Source organism: Micromesistius poutassou (genome assembly GCF_964030765.1).
Source record: "Micromesistius poutassou genome assembly, chromosome: 11".
In the NCBI taxonomy this organism is placed as follows: domain Eukaryota; kingdom Metazoa; phylum Chordata; class Actinopteri; order Gadiformes; family Gadidae; genus Micromesistius; species Micromesistius poutassou.
The window spans coordinates 9,153,062-9,173,105 of record NC_140281.1 but is presented as its reverse complement, the minus strand read 5'-3'; the positions used below and the strand labels follow the sequence as shown (position 1 = coordinate 9,173,105).

Here is a 20,044-nt window from a genome sequence, read left to right as displayed (position 1 = left end):
CGACTTGGTACCGAAGTATCGGTTCTCGTGACATCCCTAGTGCCAGGAATCCTTTTGCTGCCTGAAACTACAACAAAAACAGAGCATGCAGAACAAAAACACAGGAAGCGTTTAGAGAGTCGGGATTATCCATTGCAAGTCCTCTATACATGGAAGATGTCACAACAAATACAACAATAGTGTACCAAAATGGACCATAAAATGAAGAAATCACATGGTGATAGCTAGCAGACATTTGGTTATTACAGACCGGTGGAAAATCCCCTATTTTGATGCAGCCACCGTTCAACTTGGTTGGAGAGAGCAAAGTTTTAAAATAAAATAAGTATAGTGAGAAACGGTTGCCGAAATCCCTTCTGATTGCTAACATTCTGAGCTTTCATGGCAGATGTTGCTGATGAGACCGACCAGGAGCATATTACCCACTGTCCCGCAGTGGAACACTGTTTATCGTGCGTGGCCAAATGCCAATGTTAATACATTAACACTAATTAGATATATATTGATGCTGGACACCTGCTTGCGCTGGGAGTAGGCCCATGTATACATGGTGAGATATACAGCTGTTGTTTGACATTATGAGCAAAAGTTGCAAATGAAGACATGTGCGTGTCTGTTATTCCTCCCCCGTTTCCACCTCCACCCCTGTTTCCTTTTCCTCATTTCAGTCATTTTAAGTCTCACCCTCATGTGCTATTCTCGCCCTTTTTTACTGGTAGTTTCTTACCTTTGTGTCTTTTTCTCCCCTATTGTGCCTTTCCTCTCAGCCCAGTTCTTATTCATTAAAAACAAGGTGAGGGAACTAAGACATTTCCCTTCTTCTCCTCTTGCACCTCCTCTAGTCCTCTTCTCCCCCTCTCCCATATCCATCGTTTTCCCACCCGTCCATCCCCGGGAGTGCCGTTCTTTAAGGACGCAGTCTCCCAGAACCCAGAGCCTATTTTACGGTGGAGTGGGTTTCTCACTCTCCATGCGCTGAGAGAAATTAGCAGGTGACTGACACCCGACAGCTTCAGATTGAATTTTATCATGAGAGAAGATGGGTGTGGACACCAGTACGCATGCACGCACACACACACACACAGACGTTTGACCTCTCGCCTTAAAACTGGCATGTTGACAATTCGTTCAGAATTGTTTCCTATATAACAGGCACATGAATGTGTGTATGAATGTGGGCAAAGACACCAGCACATTGTCAATGACAATCAATCTACCTTTTGAATGATTCCTTCATTCCCTTAGGATATGTTTGATAGCACATATTCTACATAGCACCCAGGCATATCAAACCTGGCTAACGCATAAACTGTATCCTGTCAAAGTTGATCTAACACTTTGATTTAGAGTGCCTCACCCTCGGATCGATGGTAGGACAAAAGCTCAGGGCGAGGTAAGCCAGGTAATAGCTTGTAGTCAATAAGGGGATGGCTGCTTATGCGTGTGTGTGTGTGTGTGTGCGTGTGTGTGTCAGTGTTTATGATAGAGAATTGATGTGCCCAATCTATACATTTGTTTCAAGTATTATCAGTTATTATCAGTTTCAACGTTTAGGGTAATGCCTCTTTCCCAATGGAATAAAGCATCACTCTTTTAGTTTTCAGTGGCTACATGCGCTACATGCTAATGAAAATAAATCAAAGCATTGGCTAGCCCCGGGATATGGCAATTAGTGACCTGAAACCAGACAGCCGTCAATGCCGCTGTGCTTGTGCTGGCAAAGTCCCTGCTTACCTGTGCATATCCAGGCTCTTGCACCTAGCACAAGGCTAGCATGTGGCTATGAGGAGGACTCGCATCCAACAAGACCGCAGGGAAATCAAGGCCACACCCATTCTTAATCCCCACCATCATTTTCGAATGGGAAAACAAAAACACTAAACAAACCGTAGACATTTCCTTTGGATGTAAAAGGAATTGGCAGAGTCTTGCTCCATTCCTGTAAAAACTGAAGGAAGGTCATCGCCTCATTCCCTGACTCTGATTGGTGCTAATGGTTGAGTGACAGCTGCAGAGGAAGGTTCCCAGAGAGAGAGAGTGCAGCCTTACAGCTGGCCTCGCCTGTGTTAGTTCCTGAGCAAAATGCCTTGTTACATGTGGTTTGACACTTTTCTCATAACAAGCAGCATGGTCTCTCCATTATACAAACTGTATTTTTATTTATTTATTATATATTGTACTCTTCCCCCATTGTATATATGAAAATGTCTAGGAAACAAAATACATTTTTCGCAAATAAATAATAAAAAATATGACACTGAGGGTTTGTGTCCAACTGACTTGAGAGGGCCAAGGGTCTACTTGTAACACTTGCTGCCACGGCTGAAAACGCAGGGGTATGCAGAATTGTCTGGTAAAAATGCCTTATGATCTACTGCCAGAGCTGTTTAGCTGGGTTCAGCTTCGCAGTGGCCATTCTTAAATAAAAAAACATTTCAACAATTTCACTGAAACTGGATTTTCAAATAAGATAACTTTGATAATTTTCACTGCCGAAGTTAACTGCAAATCAAACTTTTGTCCATGAAAAATCTGACCAGTCCACGAGAGTGAATGCATCAAGCAGTTTGGAAATATAAAGTAGGGATTTATCAGTTTAACATTCTACACGGAATGACTTTGGCATTAGAATGATAAGAGAGAAGATATACCGTCGTCCTCAGATGGTGCAACAACATCCACAATTGCATCCATCATCACTTCAACACCTTTTTTTCTTCCAGTTATGCCAAACTGTCAGAGAGGTCTGCAATTCCCTTGCATTAATTTGCAGCACACAGGACACAAAGAGCTGCCAACCAGCTGCATGCTGCCCTATTCTCTCTCTCTCTCTCTCTCTCTCTCTCTCTCTCTCTCTCTCTCTCTCTCTCTCTCTCTCTCTCTCTCTCTCTCTCACACACACTCTCTGTGTCTCTCTCTTTCCCTACTCTTCGGTTCTTTGTTTCTCTTATTTCCTTTTTCCTTTTTTTTATTCCTCTTTTTCTCTCTTTTTCCCTGTTGTCTCTCTCTCTCTCCCTCCCCCCTCCATATCTCTCTCCCCCTCCCTCCCTCCCTCCCTCCCTCCTCATCTCTCCCTGTTGGTGAGACACCAGACAGGTGTGGAGGAGGATTGGGAAGGACAGATGGCAAGGATGACAGAATAAACTACATTTTTTTGGGGTGGGGGAATTAAAATCACAGGAGGAGGTGTGCAGCAGCGGATTTGCATGCACACTCACACACCCATATTCATCATTATATTTGTGCTGCTCTAGCTGATAGGAAACAGTTATTTGCTGCATATCGTCTGCCTCACTTTGGTTATACTGGGGACACACGCACACACACACGCACACACACGCATACACACACACACAGGGCATCTGTCCTCTGTATTAAGCCTTTTTGCCGGCAGACCTTGAGGTTGATAGCTATGCGGCGGCTTGTGACAGCATATAACATCCAGATGATGGAGATGTCATTGAGCAGCAGTGTTTTATGAGGAGGCCCAGGTGCTTATGGCTTAGATTGAATCCATGCGCTCCTTTTGCCCTTTTGACCTCTGCTCATGACATCAACACGCACCCACACACACACACACACACACACACACACACATATAAGCATGAACTTTAAAATAAGGGTAAATTAATTTTCATTTCTCATTTTGCATTAACTATTGTGAATTAATGGTTATTATTATATAGCGGTAGTATAGGAGCTAGGGTAAGATTGGGGTTGGGGTAATTGGAGTAAGGGTTAACCCTATCCTAACCCTTATTGTTTAGTATTACCCTTGCACAAATACAAATACACACGTTAGCGATGCATTTGCATGCACACACAGACACACACACACACACATACACATGCATGTGCAAGCACCCACACACACACACACACACACACACACACACACACACACACAGACACACGCACACTGAGACACCCTGACCCACAGACACGCATTTTCTCCTCAGTTATTAACCATAAAACATGTACAAACCTCTACAAACCTATACAGGATGTTAGCAACACACACAAACTTGGACACAAAAAAAACATTCTTCCCCACATGCGTTCTCCACTCCTCCGTTCTCCCTTTGCTCTGACTGAAGACCCCGGTGGCATCTGTGGATGGCCCATTGACTCCTGTATCTCATAAAGGCCCTTAGTCTCACCGATAAAGCCTCAATGTCCGCCGTGGCCTTAGCATTCATATTAAAGCTAATGGGCCCGACAGATTGCCGTAAAGCAAGAGCAATGATGAAAGTCTGCAGGCGTTTAGTGAGAATAACCAAGGCCTAGCCCCCCGGCTGTTGTGCATCCCCAAGGATTATGTGGTCCTCACTATGGTTGATGTCTTGTTTTTCCCCCCACTTCCGCTCCTTGTTTTTCTTGATTTGTCGGCCATATTCCAACCGAAATACCGCAATCTGTCTCCCTTTAATGTTTTGTGTGTTTCTTCTACCGCTTTTGTCAACCACCAACACCATCACCACCACTATCAACCCCACCACTTTCTTGTGGCTCTGTTGGGTCATCGGTTGAGAAAATCCCAATTCTGTTGAAATTAACGTGAATAACAATTCAATATATATTCATTTTTTTCAAAATATATAAATATATATATTATAAATATAAATATTATTTTTATTTTGTATCCTATCCAGGCTACTTCCAACAGACGCCCTTCCCCCCAATGCAGCGATCCTTCCAGGGCTGCATGCAAGCCATCCTATTGGACGATCAGCCTGCTGATCTGCACGCTGTGGAGAAGGGCATGGCCGGGGCCTTTGAGAATGTAAGCCTGGACATGTGTGCCATCATCGACAGGTGAGGGTAGATAAAATCACACACACACACACACACACAGACACACACAGACACACACACATACGCACCCACACACACGCTACCTGCCATGTGAGGCATCCTACTCCTATGAGAACACAGACGCACTCACGCGCATGTACGCCGTCGATTGAAGCCATGAATCAAACAGTGTTAATTGGTTGCTCGGAATAGGCGAAGTGGCGTCTCTCGACTGTCATGTTTAGATTTATCACACACGGCGGCAGTTGTTGGCACACATGGCTGCACAAGTGCACATGTATGTCTGTGGGTGAGTGAGAGAGAGAGAGAGAGAGAGAGAGAGAGAGAGAGAGAGAGAGAGAGAGAGAGAGAGAGAGAGAGAGAGAGAGATAAACTGATAAATGGTAATAGTTTGAGCTGGAAGTCAGCTTATGATGATTTGCATCACTACCCGTCACTTTTCCTTCAAGAGTAGAACGAGGAAAAAGCACAAAAATAATACTTGAAAAAGAATAATATGCTTTGTCTCAGATACACCTGGCAAAACAAAAGACACGCACACATGCGCACGCAATACTTTTCCTCTCTCTCTCTCTCTCTCTCTCTTGCTCTTGCTCTCTCTCTCTCTCTCTTGCTCTCTCTCTCTCTCTCTCTTCCCCTCCCTCCCACCAGGTTAACTAAAGGTCTATCCCATGGCTCGATATGAACACATCAAATTGTCATACATTCATCCCAGTTTGGGTCAATGTTACATTTCATTCCAGTGAACCTGGCTGGCCGAGCGTGGGTGAACAGAGGAATGGATTCATCCTTGGATTCATCCATTATTTAATCCATTGCATTGTTTCTCATCCGTCCATCATTTGTCTCTTAGACACCTGTCAAAATATACGATTTTGTTAATCATAAATGATGCCCAGCCCAAATGGGCTTACAGGAATTTTATTGTTAAAACATAAAACATATATCATATAAATAACATTGTTATAATATAATATTATAACTTTAATTTATGTATAGATCATTTTATTTCAGCTGGAGCTGCTGGTCTGCTATGTTTGCATCAAGTCCATTTTTCATGCCAATTTTCCCATCTCTTATTTTTTCATGCCCAAACCTCAGCGGTGCCACTTAGTCTGCAATTCCCCCTCGTCGCCCATGACCTCGCCCAACACATACTGGCGTGCACACGGGTCAGGGTCTTGTCTGTAACGCCACGTTGCTTCATTATCCCGAAAATAGTACGCCCGGCTGCCGTCGGTGAGAACAAGATTGATTAAACAACCCTGCCCGTCTCCTCTTAGGGACACGCCGGAGCCACGGGGGGCGGTGGCCTGTTGCCACGGAGTACTTGAGCTTAACAACTTAATTGGGTGGTTCCAAATAATATGTGTGAATTGAGCATGTGGTTGTTTTGACCATGCGTTTGTCTCTCTGTGTGGGATAGGAGGACTGAACTTAGGGATGTGTGAGTATTAAAAGTGAAGAGATTGGTTGGTTTCTGTCGTCTCATCTGAAGTTTGAATAAGTTAGAGGTAGAGAGGGTTAATTTGCAATGCAGTTCATTTTCTTTCTTAAGTTTTGCTGATGATACGTTGATAACATGAGTTGCTTTTGGCCTTAAGCTGCTGTAGTTAGTATTTGAGAGAATAGAGATGGATTTTGAAATTAAACCACCACAAGACGACCCCTCCTCCTCTGTTCCCTGTCTTCCTCCACCATTGACAAGTGTTCATTCACACACCTGTGATTGCCAGGCAGGATGGAATACCCGACCCAATCATGGTAGAACAGGCTAAAATGGGCTAAAATGAAAAATCACCATGTCTAACAGTCCGCGAATCAGTTGCAGTTTTTTTTATCACTGTTTTTATATTGGCTGCTTTTGTTATTTTTTTCAATACAGAATGCCCACATTATTTTCCTAGACAAGTTGTCAGTAAGTGGATGATTCTACCATGCGGGAGATCTATACTGTTCACACTATACACACATACAGAAACACACACACACACACTCACAGGCGCACACACACACACACACACACACACACACACACATATACCTCCACACAGGCGCACAGGCACGTGCATACACAAACAAACACACACAAACAAATTGACACGCCTACACACACACACACACACACAAATGCACACACACACACACACACTTTCTCCCTGCTTTTATTTTCTTCTCAAGAGCTTACCTTGCAATCAAAAGACTGCTCCTGGCGACAAAAACATGTTTTTTTGACAGCTCAGGTGAACCAGCCTTCTGTTTGTGGTGCGTGTGTGAGTGTGTGCCTGCGTGTGTGTTATATCCAAGCCATAGAACCTCGATGCTTTGGGCTTTATTTCTATAGCCCTGCAGGCAAATTTTATTGGATGACTTAAAAAATACACCTATGCACCCAATCTGGTGTTCATATTTAAACATGGAAAACAATTGGCTCAGGTAAGGAGTTCCTGTAGTAAGCTAGCTAAAAAAAACATTTGAATGGAATGTTTGGCATTGACAAAAGTAAAACCATGAATTTCCTATCACCGCCTTTATCTCTCTATCTCTCTCTCTCTCTCTCTCTCTCTCTCTCTCTCTCTCTCTCACAGATGTATGCCCAACCACTGTGAACACGGAGGGCGTTGTAAACAGACCTGGGACGGCTTCAGCTGTACCTGCGATGGTACAGGATACACAGGAGCCACCTGTCACACATGTAAGTGTGTGTGTTTCCACGCATGCATATGCAAATGTACTTTATGTTGTTCTGTGTAAATGGTTATGAATTGACACTCCATCTTTGGACTCTCCGGTGTGCTTGTGTGTGTGTGTGTGTGTGTGTGTGTGTGTGTGTGTGTGTGTGTGTGTGTGCTTGTGTGTCTGTGAATGCATGTGTGTTTATCTGTGCGTGAGTGTGTGTGTGGGTGTGTTTGTGTGTGTATGTATCTGTGGATGTGCGGTTTAGCGCATGCATCTGCGTATGTGCGTGCGTACGTGTGTGTGTGTGTGTGTGTTTGTGAATTTTTATTTTTTTGTTTGTGTGTATGTGTGTATTTGTTTGTGTATGTGTGTATTTGTTTGTTGGTGTTTGTTTATTTTTTCGTTGGTGTGTGCTTCTGCGTATGTGCGTTTGAGTGCATGCACATGTGTGAGTGTGTTTGCCCTTGGCTTGGTCGCAGCTGTCCTGTCTCTCTCTTTGCCGTTTGCAGCACAACGCCTCATACATGAACTTTTGAAGCTTTCACTGTGTGTCGCTCATTATCGCTCTGGACAGAGGCGAGGTGGACCAGTCAAAGAATGAAAGAGCGCCGTCCCGAAAATAGTAAATAAAAGAAAGAGCCCAGACAAGGGAGAGTGAATGGAGTTAAGAGTTAAGAGAATGACGGCACGCTTTTGAAACGGGTTGAATGACTTGAGAATGTCAACCGTTCCCACTGTGCCCTTCGCTGGCCACACATCTCTCTCTAGGCAGTAAAAAACCTATTTAGACAAACAAAAGGGGAAGAAGAAGACAAAAACGCTAACCCTTCATGAGTACAAACGACCGATGGCGAAATAGAAACAGACAGTCGAAGGGAGGAAGAGGTACTAACCTTTTCACTGTGTGGTTGGGGTTGCTCATGCCACCAAGTGACGGAATGACACACACATTTACATTCACACACAAATACACATATATATATGTATATATATGTGTGTGTTTATGTGTCCATATATATATATATATATATATATATATATATATATACTGTATATATATATATATATATATATATATATATATATATATATAATAAATTGATATTGATATTGATATATATATATATATATATATATAGTAAATTGATATTGATATATTTGTCTCTGTCGTGGAGACAAACAAATGCAGAAGAAGGACAAAAAACTATTGATGACTAAGCCATGCAAAATAAACTGCAGTTTTAATCCAACTTTAATTTGCACTTAAATACAACAATATTCAATGAAGCAATATTCAGACAGCCTAACTTAAGCATATTATTTGCCATTGAATGCGACTTACTTCCACTTGAGAAAATGGCTTGATAAGAGTTGACCAAATTAAGTATGAAATGGTTGACCAACAGTTCAGGAACCATTCTGTTTGTCAAATGTCAAAACATAAAAAAAAGTATCATACTTTGTTTTCAAAGCGAATCGTATATACCTCTTTGCTGGAATGTGTTAAAACAGGAATGTTTCAATTCTAACCTCCCTCTCTCTCTATCTGTGTCATGTGTCGGCCCATAATTTACCCCTGTGGGTGTGCTGAATCAACAAACACAACGTCAATATGTTGTCGGGTGTGGGCCTGGTGAGGCACAGAGCTTTAGACCTCACTGCCTGACAGGAAATGAAAGGAGACTGACGTAACGAAATGAAAAAGTGGAACGAGTTGTCCGTTGTAAATCAAAGCATTAGAACATACATACACGCACGCACACCCATGCCCGCACACACACACACACACACACACACACACACACACACATACACACACACACACACACACACACACACACACACACACACACACACACACACACACACAAACACAGAGGTATATATCGAAAGATGTGTATCGCACACAAGACCAAAACACTCAAATGTCAACTTCAATGTTGCATCTCAACGCAGAATGCTCCGTTGTTTTTCTATCAAGTGCCGAAATTGAGAAATATGTTGCACTGAACCTCACGATTATTCCTCTCCTTCCTCCTCCTCTTCCTACGCTCCCTCGGCCCAGAGCCGGGGTCTCAGACGCCCTGCTGCGGTTGTGGTGGCACGTGGGTTATGCGGTTTGTGTTCCCGTCGCCGAATCCTTTGAACGTTTCTCTCGACCTGAGTGTGCGGGACGATGGTCGGTGACAGAAGGCGACCGGGGCTGCAAAGGGATACATCGATTGTGCCCTTCAAACTTGTCAGAGCGGAGGCTGTGTTTCGGGGGACGCAGGCGGAGGTCATTCGCATCGGGACAAAAAAGGAGGCTTAAGGCTCGGCTTTCGGTCGAAGCTTTTCGTTTTTTCCTTTATTTCTGATGTACTTACTTTCTCCCTCTCTCTCTCTCTCTCTCTCTCTCTCTCTGTCTGTCACACTCACTCTCTCCCTCTCTTTCTCGTTTTTGCCCCCTCTCTCTCTCTATCGCTCACTCTATCCCTCTATCTCTGTCAATCTCTCTCTCTCCCTCTTTCTCTCTTTCCCTCTCCTGCCCCTCACTCCCCCCCCCCCCCCCTCTCTCTCTCTTCTCTTGCTCTCTCTCCCCCCAGCTATCTATGAGCCTTCGTGTGAGGCCTACAAGCACCTTGGCAGGTCCTCTGACACCTACTGGGTGGACCCCGATGGGAGCGGACCCCTCGGCCCCTTTAAGGTCAACTGCAACATGACAGGTGTGTGAAGGCGTATGCCCCCCCCCCCCCCCCACCGTGTGTGTGTGTGTGTGTGTTAGTTTGTGTGAGAGTGTAACGTCTGTGTGTGTGTGTGTGTGTGTGTGTGTGTGTGTGTGTGTGTGGGAGTGGGAGTTTGTTGAACATTTGTGTTTATGTATGTGTATATATTTTTGTTTGTTTGTATGTGTGTGTATGTGTGTATTTGAGTATTTGTTTGTTGGTATGTGTATTTGTTTTGGTGTGTGTGTGTGTTTGTGTTGTGGTGGGTGGTATCAGAGTCACTTTGATCTCAGTGGGAGAGAAGCTCTCCAGCCCCGGTCCTTAACCTGCAAGCTTGGGCAGTCTTAAACCCGCCAGGCCTGCAGGTTGTCATGGAAACACAGACACACACACACACACACACACACACACACTGTTGATAGATACAGCAAACAGATACGCTTTCTCACAATCACATTTTTTAATAGTTTATTGTTTGGTCAGCTGATCTTTGAGATACCGTTAAAGTACACCTGCAGAAATGCACACACACACACACATTCTCACACACACACACACACATGCTCACACACACACACATGCTTACACACACACACACACACACACACACACACACACACACACACACACACACACACACACACGCTCACACACACACACACACACACACACACACACACACACACACACATAAACACACACACACACACACACACACACACACACACACACACACACACATAAACACACACGCACATACACACACACACACACACACATGCTCACAGACACACACACACACACACACACACACACACACACACACACACACACAACATTCTTGAGAAATGTAGCAACCCACATCACTGACCTTTCTGCAACAAGGGAATCAACTGTGAAACGTTCTACCGCTTCACTTATTGACAGACACAGACACACATGAGGACACGTTTGTGCATCTGTGTGTCTGTGTGTCATACTCTTTATTTTTCTCTCTCTCCCTCTTACTTTTACCATTAAAGTATATATCCTGCCATTAAGGTTTAACCACTGTTGCGTTTGTGTGTTTGTGTGTGCGCCTGTGTGTGTGTGTAGAGGACAAAGTTTGGACCACGGTGATGAACAACCTGCCAGCCCAGACCACAGTGATGGGCTCCAGCAGAGACAGACGGACAGTCCTTCAGGTCAACTATAGCGCTTCTATGGACCAGGTAACACACACACACGCACGCATGCACGCACGCACATCACACACACATACACACACACACACACACACATACACAAACATGCACACACACTCACTCACACACACACACACACACACATACAAAGGTATGCACACAAACAAGCTCAAAAGTGTGACAAATCATGGTATGGAGTATTACAGTATAATATTATTTTCACGGTTTGCTTGTTAATGCGGGTAATAATGTAATGTCACATAAAAAGTAATGAGAAAAACACAAAATGGATGGGACTGCAATATAAATAAGCTCACTGGAGATTGCTTCCTTAAGACATAAAGGAAATTCAAGATCTATATTTTATTTTATATAGACAAAGGAAATTGGTATTCGAATGGAGCATGCTTTTCAAATAATTAGGAAAAAAACAGACAATTTCCAAACGACGACAATATACAACATACATAGAAGGGTCCAAACGATACACGCTTGCATCCGTTCAGTACACCTGTTCACCTTGTTAACACCTGTTCACCTTTTGACCCCGGGTCTCCAGGTAATCTGACCACTCCTCCTCACAACCTGTTAGTGCACATGAATAACCATCAGCCGTTCCAACGATTGCAAACTCAGATCAACCCCACAAAGTAATGATGCATTGTGTATGTCTTTGTCAAGGTGACAGCCATAACCACCAGTGCAGAGCACTGTGAGCAGCACATATCCTATAGCTGTCGTACTTCCAGACTCCTCAACACACCAGGTAGGACCCCTCTGCTTCTGTGTGTGTGTGTGTGTGTGTGTGTGTGTGTGTGTGTGTGTGTGTGTGCATGCGTGCGTGCGTGCGTGTGTGTGAATATTGAATATGATGGTCTGTGTTCTGAATTTGTGAGTGTCCACAAGGGTGTGCCAAAGGGTTCGATATTAGGACCCCTCCTGTTCATTATGTACATTAATGTGTTTGGAAAAAAATTATTGTTAGATTCTAACACGATGACACAATGACAATTATTTCTGTTTTGGATCAACTCATGCTAAAACTGTTGAATCTCTGCAGAGAGCTTTTGATGTGGTCCAGCATACACTCCTGCAGCTAAAACTAGTCCTCAATACTGACAAGACTAAATTAATGTTTTTTTCAAACACGAAAGAGAAGAAAGTACCTCAAATTGTCCACACAGTGTCCACTCTTGAGGGAAATGTCATAGTGGTGGTTCATATGTATAAATACCTTGGTGTCTTGCTTGATGACTCCCTCACCTTCAAGCCCCATATTGACAGTCTTGTGAAGAAACTCAAACTTAAATTGGGTTTCTTCTTCCAAAATAAGTTTTGTTTCTCTTCTGAGGTGAAAAAGCGGCTTGTCACTGCAACTTTTTTATCCATTTTAGATTATGGGGACCTGATGTATATGAACGCCTCAGCTAAAGATCTAAGTAAGATTGACGCTGTTTACCATGCATCTCTGAGGTTTATTACTAACTGTGGAGCCCTGACCCATCATTGTGAATTGTATCATGACCCCGCTCAGCCAGTACTGCCGAACAACAGGAAAATACTTTAGGTACACGCCAACGGTACAATCAGCCGTTACCATTCTGCGTCAATTCTACTTGATTTCTTTCCACTGATACATAGCCAAAAAAGGTGGCTAGTTTGTCTGCATGGTATCTTTTGTTAAACTTATATCTCATTGAAGAGCTGTTAAAGCTGCAATCCTGAAGATATCTGTTTCATACTCTTTGGCGCCACCTATGGCAAAGGAAACATGCCGCTACACACAAGTTAAATTCAATTACATTGTATTCGTATAGCCCTAAAGGCTGCCCCACACTACACGATTTTTTTATCTTATGCGATTTTTGAGTCGGAGTACACCCCACACTTAACGAGAATCGCAGCCGATTTTTGCTCTCCGATCCGACATAAGATTAGAACACAAGACGGAAGACCCCACACTACAGGATAATCTTATCCGATTCTCGGCCGTGTAGGCTACGTCATCCAGCACGAGACAAGAGATCGAGAGACAAGAGATGGTAGATCTAGAGCAGCGGTTCCCAAACTTTTTTTCCTGCGCACCCCCTTTACGTCCCAACCGGGTTGGCGCACCCCCGATCCCCACTTCAAAAAGAAGGAAAAAAAACGCAACAAAGCTTTGTTTTATCGCCATATAAAGACTCATGTTTAATCATGCGCAAATAACCAGAACACGCATGACAATAACAACATCAACAAATATACAACAAATAGGACAGCCAAGGGACACGACTGACGTTGTGTGCAAGATCTGCTCATGTGTGATACGCGCAATAGACGGGCAGACGACCGATCTACATGACCACTTTATGCGCCTCGCAGAAGTTAATAGATGATGATAAACAAAATATCACAGAGCATAGAGCAGGATTGTGAACGTTTACAATGTAGCATGTCAATTTACAATCTGCAAAATGTGTCTGTGTTAGGATATTGATGCTGCGCGCCTCCTATTTGCAACGGAATTTGTTTAAGATATAAAAACATTTAATTTAACACACACGCACTAAAACAGATATTTTCGTTTTTAAATAAATATTCGGAAACGAAAATTGAAAAGTGAGAATTGAATGCGCTTTGGCATTATGGAGCACCTTCGGGTCAGCGTGTGTGTGTGTTTTGCGTGTGTGTTTGTGTGTGCGTGCGTCACTATTATGTTGACTACACACTCAACATGCCGAAAATATCTAACATGTTGGATAACCCCGATTTTGAGATCGGGAGGTCTTAAGTTTATGAGATTCTATCTTAGAACACTACGGCAGACAGGATAATCTTGGCCGATTTTCGTCCCGATTCGGCTGCCATGGGAACGCCACCCCGATTCTCGTAAGGGGCAAATCGGCCCCGATATCGGGACATTTATCTTGTAGTGTGGGGTCAGCTTTAATCACCATTACAGTTTCAAAGGGATTAACAGGCCAAATATTTATGACACCCCCCTGACCCAAGCCCCCAAAAGGGCAAGAAAAAAACTCCCTTAATCAGCAAGGAAGAAATCTTGAGCAGGAACACAGAGTGGGGGATCCCCACGTTTAAGTGAGTTCCCCTTTAATTGTGTTCTGCGATGATGAACTCGCCAGTTGTATAACACCCGGCACTGTGCCGGGTGTTTACTCCATCCTGCTGTTTGATGCGGGTCAGGAGTTGTTCTCTAGTCTCTTCACCTGCCTAAAGTCTCGGGATGAGCTCACAACACACACCCTTATCCTACAGGGATGGCCCAAGAGCTCCCCGCATCTCCCAGGATGCATCTGTCAGGACAGCCTGACAGAGCAGGTGAAGCTCTGGAAGAGTATCGGAGAGTCTTCTTTCTTCCCCCCGCCTCAATCCTCCGGCTCTGCTGTGCTGCGAGGTTAGAGGCAGTGGCTGTGGGATCGCTCTTACAAAAGAGGACACAGAGAAGCCACTCGGCTCTTCTCTTCTCTGCTGGTTGTCATCTCTATCTCTCTTCTCGTTTTGGCTTTTGTCATTCCCTTTCTTTTTTTCCTATTTTCTCACTATCTCTGTCGCTCTCTCTGTCTCTGTCTCTCTGTGTCTGTCTCTCTGTCTCTCTGTCTCTGTATCGCTGTCCCTCTCTCTCTCTCTCTCTATCATTTTGTCTCTCTGTCTCTGTCTCTCTCTCTCTCTCTCTCTCTCTCTGTCTCGCTGTCTCGCTGTCTCTCTGTATCTCTCTCTCTCTCTTTCTCTGTCTCTCTCCCATCAAACCGTGGGTGGGAGTCCTTAAAACGGTCAGACAGAAACAGTTTAGACCTTACGGCGTGCATTGCTGTTTGCTATCCTCCAACACGCACAATCTTGTCATTTAAGCGCTACTGCGGCTGTGAATGAGATGCCAAGGTTAAGCCGGTGGGCCCATAAGAGGGATGTGACTGGGTATTGCTGAAAGCGGGGTGCATTGCCTGTGATATATTCGATTTGCATTGGACAAGATTGATTCACATCGGACCCGGGTTGGGCTGGAGGGGGCCTCAGGATTTGGCCCGGGTTGTGGCCTAGGATGAAGTGGCCCAGATTGGATGGTGAATTGGATTGTTTGGGGTCTGTCTGGATGGCCTTCACACGCTAAACGGAGCCTGGGATGGGTGCGGGGGAGACTGCTGATTGGAGCAAAGTGACATGGGAATAGTGCTTTACCTTTTATACAAATCAAATCCTTCATATCCAATCCCTCTATATATATGCCTGCTTGTTAGGTGGTGGAATTGTGTGTGTGTGTGTGTGTGTGTGTGTGTGTGTGTGTGTGTGTGTGTGTGTGTGTGTGTGTGTGTGTGTGTGTGTGTGTGTGTGTGTGTGTGTGTGTGTGTGTGTGTGTTTGTTTGTTGTTGCAGCTGCTGGTCCATTTTGAGTGTGTAGTTGTGGGTAGGTGGCATTTCACTGATGGTGTTGGTGTGTGTGTCTGTGTGTGTGTGTGTGTGTGTGTGTGTGTGTGTGTGTGTGTGTGTGTGTGTGTGTGTGTATTTCTCTCTGAGGCTAACAAGCTTGCTGTCAGTGTCAGAACCACTCACTGTCAAGATCATATCTCTTCTACTGCCAACACACACACAAACACACACACACACAAACCCACACAGGCTTCATATAGATGATGCTCCCGGCAATTAGAGATAGGACGAGTCTCTCTGCGTGTGTGTGTGTGTGTGTGTGTGTGTGTGTGTGTGTGTGTGTGTGTGTGTCTGTTTGTGAATGTGTTGGCCAAAGGGGACAACATGGTGGAGGTTATATTGCTTTGCCATGTACTTTGTAGACAAAATCCCACAGCTAAGGTTCTTTGAAGAAACTGGGCCTCTCCACTTTGGTTTATTTATTCGTAAATAATTTGACATCTCTCTATTGACTTGCATTGCAGCATGATGGAGAAAGGAAATAGAGCATCAGGATTGAAGTAGAGCACAGCTTGTTGTACATTTAATTTAGTTATATTTTGCCTTAATCTGCTATTACTATGCGGCACTCATTTCTAATCAGGGTGAACAATAGAGAGCCTGTATACATATTTATTTATTTTACCTTTGAATGCCATCATATTATGGAAAGCCGGTTTTTCAAAATATGTCATGAGAACAAAAGAATAATGAGACCGTTCGGGACTTTCCGAATATATAACCCAGCAAATCCATCATATACAATCCCACTTGACCTCTGTCTTGTTCCAGTCTTTCTGTTTCATTCACCGCTGGGCTAGACACAGTCTCAGTGTGTTCTCGTTAAGCATTGAGCAGTACTGTTACGTATAAAGAATTGATAGAGCTAAGTGTTGCCTCCCGTTCTACTGCCTCTGTCTATAATGACTGTGGTAATGTGTTCTAAGTAAGTCTTTTAAAATGGCAATCAAAATGCAATGTTTTTCAGTATGTTATTAATATAAATATTACATATACTAGTAACAGTGGTAGCAGCAGAATTGCTAATTGTCTGCCTTTCATGGATTTAAGATTGACTTACTTCCTCGGTTGTGATATTTGGCTATGGTACATAGAACAGCATGCGTTCTTTCTTGAATACACCAATCTCTATCCCGTAACCCCAATCTAGCCACACACACACACCACAGGCTCTATGCAGTTAGTGCATCAATAACTAGTTTACTCCTAATATATTGCTTTGGATGTTGGGGAAATGCAATTATCAGTTTAAAATTACCACAGAGTAACAGGACAAAAATCATGTATTCCAAAATATGCTTCCAAAATTAGCTGTCAGTTTGCATTAATTTACACTGTCGAGTACACTCGCAAACTGACTCCCAGACACCTATGAATCTCTCTACCTCTCTCTCTATCTCCTATACCTGTCTCACACACACACACACACACACACGGTTTATGTTATATTAACTCATACAGACACCACATGCGCATACACAAACGCATGCTCAGGCAGACACAAATACACCTATCATCATTTCCTGTCCATCACCCTAGTCAGACCTCATCTATTCCACTAGGGCTGGCAACACTAAACCAAATGATGCATTAAATGGCAATTTTGTTTGGGCTGCAATAAGGCTTGGGATCGGGAGCTGTAACTCCTGGCCATTAGTGATGCCAGAGGTTACCAATTCCCAGACTATATGACCCTCTCTTCTCCCCCCCCCACCATTCACTCCTTAACTCGCTGTGTATGAACACACACCCGCACTCACGCACAAAAAATCTCTGTCTCGCCATTTGTCTGCGAATGTGCAGCATAGCACAGCTCATCAGTTAGAGAATGGAATGACACCATAAGAAATGTCGACTGACATTCTTTGTAGTAGTCTGTAAGATAGTGTTCATTTAGTAAACACACGCGTGATATATTTTCCTTTATGCTTTTAGGCGATGGCTGTCGAGTCAATCAAAATGTTACATTGTGTTGTTAGATTGTGTTTTTACATTGTTCGCATTTTTCCTCAAAGTCCTTGGCTTCATCCCAACATTTTCTCTCTCTCTGTCTGTCTGTCTGTCTGTCTGTCTGTCTGTCTGTCTGTCTGTCTGTCTGTCTCTCTCTCTGTCTGTCTGTCTGTCTGTCTGTCTGTCTGTCTGTCTGTCTGTCTGTCTGTCCCCTTGCTGACGGACTAGATTGAATGCTACCGCCATCAGAGCAGGACAATTTGCACCCTAAGTTGCTTACAAGCACACACACACTCACACACACACACACACACACACACACACACACACACACACACACACACACACACACACACAATTGCACTTTTGTGCTTCCTGCTATTACTTTTCTTTTCCCACGCGCACACACACACACACACACACACACACACACACACACACACACACACACACACACACACACACACACACACACACACACACCAGCATTCACACACATACATACATAATACTTACTTCCATTTAATGGCAGTTATTATTTAGATTTCTTATTATATGATGTATCCACTTAGAAGAAGAAGACACTGCAGCACAAAAAAAGCACCGCAAGTCTAGCCTCCCACTCCCACTCTATCTCACTTTAGGCTATTTTCTCTCTCTCCACCCTTTCCCTACGTGTCTTACTCATGTACTCACACACACACATGCACATATAATGCACACAGATGTATCCACACACACACACACACACACATGAGCGTGCACACACACACCCACACACAAACATACCCACACAGATGCATGTACACACACACACACACACACACACACACACACACACACACAGGTGTGCACACACACACACACACACACACACACACACACACACACATTCACACACACACATACACACACGCACACACGCACGCACACAAAGACACACATATGCATGTAAGACACAGGGTACCTACAGTATATCAGTCACTTTGTCTGCCCATAGCCTGCCTGAAGGGCTTGATTGAATTATTTATACATGCAGGCTAATGAAGAGCGAAATATATTCATCACAAAAATGAGCTCATTAATCTGCAGAAGTGGGTTGGGTAGACTTTGTTTTCTAACACTTCACACTGTTTAGGGACATGGCTACATACACACATACAAACACACACACACACACACACACGTGCGTGCATGCAAATATACCAACATTGACATTGCTTGACAATCCTCCTCATCTGCTTTAAACGTATTATAAGTCAGTTTGAGACTCTACTGGGTTAGGAGATGAATACATAAATTATGGAGTGGGCTGATCAGTGGGATAAGAAGCCATAAATACCAGGAGAGGTAATTGATGACAGACTGACAAACTAATTAATAAACACATATACAAATAACAGACGGCGTGAGAGATAAACAGAGACATAGGCGCACGGACCAATATATACACGTAACAGATGGACGAGACGGAAAGACGGACAAAAAGACAGACGGACACATGTACGAATAAAAAAGAACAGGTTTAATAGATAAATTGATAAAAGAAGACAGGCTGGCTTTAAATTGTACAGACAGAAGGACAGGAAAGCAGGCAGACAGGCATACAGACAGGCAGACAGACAGACAGACAGACAGAGAGGCAGACAGACAGACCGACAGAAGGTTAGTGCGACAGATGATTGAATGACAAGACAAACATCAAGAAACAAACAATAAACAATCTACCCAGACAGAAAGACCGGAGGACTGACGGACAAGTTTAGTTGAATAGACAATAGTTCAAACAACGACAATCAAACAGCCAAACCCTATGGCAGGCAGACAAGCAAACAGACGGACAGATTGACAATAGACACGGACGTAATTAGTGACAACCAGACAGACAGATGAATGGATAGCCGGAGAAGGGAATCAGGGTGATTTGTATACCGCAGTCGCCGCCAGGAGTTGGGTGGGGTGGGCACCCACAGTCTCTTAGATAATGAGGCTGTGTGTATGCGCGAATGTGTTGCTTCCGACCAATTCTTGGCCACTCCTGCTCTCAATTACCTCCTCGCAGCCAACCGCAGTAATATCCATGTCCCGCACTCTTTCCCTCACGCACAGACACGCACATACATACAGTATATGCACGCACAAACACTCACGCACACACACATACAGGCACACACAGGCTCATGTTAAACATGACAAATGTTCACACACACACACACGCTTAGCATGCGTGCAAGTGTGCGTCTGTGCACACAGGCTCAGACAACTGCTCTTAGATTGCACACTA

At 43.9% G+C, this 20,044-nt stretch overlaps 1 protein-coding gene across 1 annotated transcript in view; it reads left to right on the top strand.

The window, feature by feature from the left end:
• cntnap2a (contactin associated protein 2a) overlaps positions 1-20,044 on the top strand; it is a gene marked incomplete at its 5' end in the record, with an annotated part of 370,887 nt that overhangs the window by 248,981 nt on the left and 101,862 nt on the right. The window contains 5 exons of the mRNA XM_084474889.1: positions 4,653-4,815; positions 7,404-7,510; positions 10,080-10,199; positions 11,295-11,410; positions 12,065-12,149. Coding sequence (XP_084331015.1) covers positions 4,653-4,815; positions 7,404-7,510; positions 10,080-10,199; positions 11,295-11,410; positions 12,065-12,149 — 591 coding nt within the window. The remainder of the gene's footprint in view (positions 1-4,652; positions 4,816-7,403; positions 7,511-10,079; positions 10,200-11,294; positions 11,411-12,064; positions 12,150-20,044) is intronic.